This window comes from Condylura cristata, unplaced genomic scaffold (assembly GCF_000260355.1).
Source record: "Condylura cristata isolate star-nosed mole 26May11 unplaced genomic scaffold, ConCri1.0 scaffold00014, whole genome shotgun sequence".
Taxonomy (NCBI): Eukaryota; Metazoa; Chordata; class Mammalia; order Eulipotyphla; family Talpidae; genus Condylura; species Condylura cristata.
Window position 1 is genome coordinate 3,329,662 of NW_004567115.1, and position 6,058 is coordinate 3,335,719.

General features: G+C 37.3%; 1 protein-coding gene across 2 annotated transcripts in view; it reads left to right on the forward strand.

Moving 5' to 3' along the window:
- The window catches only part of PLSCR4 (phospholipid scramblase 4), a 25,923-nt gene extending 20,674 nt beyond the window's left edge, over nucleotides 1-5,249 (forward strand). For both annotated transcript variants that reach the window (XM_012724822.1, XM_012724823.1), the window contains 2 exons: nucleotides 3,729-3,887; nucleotides 4,723-5,249. In XM_012724822.1, coding sequence (XP_012580276.1) covers nucleotides 3,729-3,887; nucleotides 4,723-4,773 — 210 coding nt within the window. In that variant the 3' untranslated portion in view covers nucleotides 4,774-5,249. The remainder of the gene's footprint in view (nucleotides 1-3,728; nucleotides 3,888-4,722) is intronic.
- Nucleotides 5,250-6,058: the final 809 nt, after the last annotated feature.

The following is a 6,058-nucleotide window of genomic DNA, read 5'->3' on the forward strand; positions in this document are numbered from 1 at the left end:
AGCGGGCCGGTCAGGAGATGTCTGCCACACCATGTGGTCACCTCCAGGGCAGGCGGGAATCAAACTCATGCAGAAGTGGCTTTAGCTTCTCAGTGCTGTGCTTTAACCTGCTGCACCACCAGGGAGGGCCAGGTACAATATTTTAAGCTGTTGGGGGAGGACCTGTGAGACCGTTCACTTTGCTGTTTGCAGGAGAGCAGCTCCATCTTAGAAGAATAGAAAAACATTTGCAGGCAAAACTAATGATAGTCTATATAACATTTTCTCAAGAAAGTAATATTCTTTTGGTTTTTCCCTTTTCTCAAAACAATAAAATGATTATTTATTGTCTGATAAATAATGACAAAGGGGATTCTCAGAAATAGTTCCTGAACTTCTTAAGTACCGAAGGCCTGGTATCTCAACAAGGTTCATCCTGTAAACTTTCTCAGAGATTCAGCTATTTCCTATGATAACAAATAAAATGCTTTTGGATCTCAATTTACATCATCTTACCATTAAGCATTGTTCATTTATTTGAAGACCAGAGTAGGGAAACAGAAAATACAGACTAGACAAATTTGACAAGGAAAATACACAAGATCTTTTCGGGTGTTATCCCTATGGTGAAAAGGTTTTCTGTTCATTATATTTTATTTTTTGATGTTGATAGGTAGGAAAATATGGGTTCAGTTTTTACTATATATATTTTTAAATGAGGCAGCATTGGTTTGCCATAGTGTATGTGGCTCAGAGGCATAGGCTCACACCCGCTCTGATGGATGTCGCCCGACTACACCACCACCAGGCATCGTCAGTCCCCCAACGTAGTCACTTGTGCCTGACTCCACTTTGTTTTAGCTTTCTTCCTCTTCATCTTGTAGTCTTAATTCCACAGCCAGATTTCTGGGATTTGTTACTAGCTTGATTTTGGCTTTTCCCTTGTTATGTATCTCTGTATATCATAAATCAGTGAAATCTTCTGAAATTTGTCTTTCCTTTACGACTATTTAACAACATTAACCCCTTGAGTTCCCTCTACATCGTTGCAGATGGCAAGAGGTCATCTTCTTTATAGCTGAGTGATATTCCATTGTGAATTTACCCTCATCTTCCTAATCCACAACTCTGTCCATGGGCATTTAGATTGTTTCTATATCTCAGCTATTATAAATATGCTTCCGTGAGCATTGAAGCACATTTTAATGCTTCAAGTTAAAGATTTTGTGTTCTTCAAGTAGGTACCAAGTAGGTACCTTGCTAGATCACAAGGTAGATCTATTTTTAGTATTTTAAAGTCACCGTATTGTTTTCATAGGGGCTACTAGAGCAACCTACATTTCCATCAACAGTATAGAAGGGCTCTTTTTCTCCACATCATCTACAACATTCATTGTCTTTGGAATTTTGGATATGGACCTTTCTCATAGACATCGGTGAACATCTCATTGTAGTTTTGATTTGTATTTCCTTTATCAGTTGCTATGAATATTTGTCTTGTGCCTGCTTGCCATCCACATGTCTTCTTTGGATAAGTGTTGTATTTAGCTATTATGACATATTTGAATTGGGTTGTTTCTTTTTGTTACATTATGTGAGTTCTTTATATATCTAGGATATAAGTCAGATTTAGATAGTGCGAATATTTTCTCCCATTTAATAGGGTAACTTTATTTTTTTTACTGATAGTGCATTTTGCTCTGTGGACATTTCATATTGTCTCATTTGCTTCTATTTACGTTTGTCTCTCTCACATTGGAGATGAATCTGCAAAGGTAAGTGTTGAAGATAATGAAATTGATGTTTTGCAGTTTCAGGTTTTATGCCTGATTTTTTTACTTAGACCTTCTATACAGTTTCTGTACTCTCTAGCAGTAGCAAGTTGGGAGTTCAGTAGAAGCCCAAGAGCACATGATGGGAGGAAGCTTCTCAGATTTCCACCAGCTATCAGGATGTCCTATTTTTACTGTGGTTTCACTGTAGTTTTAGAATATACACTATGGACAAAGTTCCAGAAGTCATGCAGGGGGAAGGACTGGGTAACTTTCCTGGTTTTTTGGAGCCCTCCTTTCACCCCTCCCTGCAGAGAAAGTATGTTTAATTTAGCCAAAGAGCCTGTTCATTACCGCTGTACTGGAAGCTAGCACCTGAAGTTGCGCCAGCGCTAGGTTTGGTCTTCGAGTGACTCCTCAGAGCAACTAAAAAAACTAACAAGCAAGGGGCAGAGTGATGCTGCACTGACTATTCAGTTTCTTTCTGTGTATTTTAGTCACAGGCTAGGGTGTAACAGGGGGGAGGGTTGGGTGTGAACCCAGGTTTTCCAAAGTCTATTGGCTATGAACCCCCTGCTACAAAGTCTATGGCAAAACACAGAGGTCCCGCGCTCCCCTGTGCTGTGAGGCAGGCGCAGGAAACTCTGGCAGTTCCAGGACTGTTCCTCAGTGGCTTCCCAGTGTGGGCACAGAAATACCCCTGGGCAGGCAGAGCTCACTATGATCACTTGGTTTCTTTTCATGTACTCTGGGCACAATTCAGTGGTCACACGTGGGGAAGCATTGGTGGTTTTCCCAGCTCTCTGGGGGTGGGGAGTACAGAGAATCTTTTGGACAATCTTTGGACCCCAGAAACCAGACAGGCAGGAGATGGTAAGAGACTGCTCACTGCCAAAACCAGTCACCTTATTATCCTTTGGTGAACAAATAAGCTGTACACTTGCTAGAAGTGTGTGCTTTTAGTCCTGGGCTGGGGCTGCAGGGGAGCCCAGGAGCCAGCACTATTCCCTACTGGTTTCCATTCTTCCTTCCCCTTTATGATAGTTGCTGGCTCTCCTACTATGACACTAGGAAGACCCTTATGTCCCCATTTCTCTTCCAGATGTGGTTGCTCCCTTCAAACACCTATCTTCAGTGTCAGTGAAAGAAATAGTTGTTCACAGATCTCATCCATCTGTCATCTGCCCCAAAGCTTATCCCACCATCCCATTTAGAGAAACTGAAGCTCCTTTGTCTCCTGATATATCTTAAGAAAACAGGGTGGATATGTCCACAGAAACTTCACAGGTTTTGTGAAGTACAAAGAACCATGTCTCCCTGATTTAGCTCAAGTGTTTTGTTATACTATGAAAGAATCTTTCCAATGCCCTATTCCTGCCTTTTGCTATATTGAAAAAAAAAATTGCAAATCTATTCATATGTAATACTTTTGTTTTTGTTTTTTTAAAGATTTATTTATCTATGCACACACAGCTGGGGTACAGGCCAGAGGTTCAGGGGCAGTGAGAGGATTCAACAGAGACAGAGTGGGGACCAGATCAGGCAGATCTACTGAAATACACTGTGAAGAGAGCAGTGGGAGGGTCAGGAGAAATGTGACCTGCCATGGGGATCACCTCCAGAGGTGTATCAAACTCATGCTGAAGTGGCTTTAGTTTCTCAGTGCTGTGCTTTAACCCGCTGTGCCACCAGGAAGGGCCCATATATAATACTTTTAATAACACAATTGTAGCTGAAGAAAGAGTATTGATCTGGAAATTGGAAGATATACCCCAACTCAATGACAGACCATTTATAAAGCACTTTTCTCTTATTGGCCAGAATTTTCTGTTTGAGATTACATTTTTACTGCTTTTATTTCTGATACTGTATTTATACTCTGTGTAAACTACTTCTATATATATATATATATATATATATATATATATATGCACATTATAGATTTTGTCATCATGCAATCATGTTCTTGTCTTCTAGGTCAAATCCCTTGATGGCATGTCCACTGTCGGCAGTGTTACAAGGAAGTGGAATGGGGTGTTGTCAACAATGGCTGATGCTGACCATTTTGACATTCACTTCTCACTAGATCTGGATGTGAAGATGAAAGCCATGATATTTGGAGTTTGCTTCCTCATTGTAAGCCTTTTGATTTTGAGTTATCCTGAGAGAATTATTCTTTTGGATGAGAAGAGTAAGGAGTGTTAGCCAGGCAAGAAGCTTTGAAACTAGGCCTTATCTGTCTCTGCTACTTACTAGTTAGAGGGCATACAAAGTGTTTAATACTTGCAAACCTCCACATCTGTAAAGTGGAGATAAAAGTACTGTATTTATCCGGGTAATAGCTATCATATGAGTAATGAAGCAGGCACAGTTCTTGGCATCCAATGATACTAGTCATCCAATATGTGTAATTATCACCATTGACGTAATTATTTGCACTACTTTAAAATCCTTGTCCTTTTATTGCTTTATTGGATAAAACAACTTTAAAGCTGTTGTCTTTTCTTCCATCTTACTGTCTCTGTATCAGTATATTCTTTGATATTTGACCATCCATGAATTTCTTAGGTACAGTTCCCTTTCTGTGTTCCTGACTGATTGTTGGTTAATGTTCATTAGTAAAACACTCACACAGTTGATAATATTACTTATAAACTTAACATATTGCAATTGGTTCATTTTCAAATATTTAGCACTAATTATCAATTTTTCACCTTTAATAATGAAAGTTTATTTAAGTATTCAAAATAGAAAACTCACTGGCTATCACCATTGCCATGTTTTAATTGCCATCTTTTGTATTAAGTCCTCTTCATGAGGATTCCATTAAATATATTTATTTTAACTCAGTTGGAAGGATCATCTGCGAAATTATAAAGTACAATATTTTATGTGTGGCATTTCTGTGTACATACACATAAGTAAGTTCCTGTCTACTTACCCTATGTAACAATTATTTTTCCAATTTCAGGATTTCATGTATTTTGAAAGGTCTGCAACACCACCACATGCAAGAAGATAAGTAGACTCAGCAAATCAGCAACTTTGGTTAATTTTAAAAAGACACGTTGGCTCAGGCTTATAATCAACCCTCAGTGATTTGTGAGTGTATTTTTCTACTTTTGTAGATTATTTTTACTGGGTGCCAGCTTTGACAGTTAAGCTGAAAATATAAGTGTGAGAAAAATATAAATGTGTGTTTCAATTGAATACCTATCTACATGTCTACTTGGTTGACTAGGAGTTTACTCTGATTAGTGAAACAATTAAACATAAAGTGAGATGAAAATACTTTAATGGTAACAGAAAATGAATCACAGGACTATCGCACTAGCATGCAGTAAATGGTGGACCTCATCAGAATAATGTTTGTTGAGACAGTAATAGAGGTGCCATTTGTAGCCCTTTATTCCTTCATCTGCACATCTGTATGTCCTCTTATAGATGGCAAATTGGTGAAAAGAATGACCTTCTTCACCTTAAAACAAAAAAGGCAGATACAAATATTATATGATATTGTGTAAGACAATTTCTTTTGTGTACATGTATCAAACTCTTATTTTGCAAACTTCATTTTTGTTTTAAAGAAACTTTTGTTTTTTAATATGAAGTATATTTTTTTAAATGTAAGGTTTATATTTTCATGCTTGTTCCCTGTCTTCATTGGAAAATCAGGAGCTACCTATAGAAGAGGAGACAGAAAGAAATGAGATGATTACAATTGTAGACAAAATAGACTTCTAATCTATTTTGGGTCACCTGTACCCTCATAAGAAGTTTGCATTTTAATATACTTAACAACTGTTGGTCACAGATGCTTTATTTTATAAGATATGTTTAACCAAATCTCCAAGATTGCTTACTGAAAGTATCTCTTTTGATGGAATACAGAGGAGGTAATTGATTTTTCTTGCAAGATCTTGATAATCACTGTGGTATTCTAATTGCACAAGAGTTGGTTCTTGTTTTTAAATTTTGAAATGTGACATTGTGTGTAGCATTTCATAAAAACAAAAACTACAAATTCTGACACTGCTTAATAAAAGCTTTGCTGCTTTTTATTTAAATAGATATTTATCGATTCAAAGAAATAATAAAGCACAGCCAATGTTATTTTTTTCCGTAGTTTTAAAAGTAAAGATTATGTAGAATCAATAAAATTAAAGTATTAATTGTACTTGTTTGTATTAACTAATTAAAAGTATAATGTGCTAGTGGCTGTAAACTCAAATCAACTTGCCTCTATTGCACTTTAATTTCTCCCTGGAAATAGAGTGTATTTTTCCAACACAACCTGTCTGTAGAAT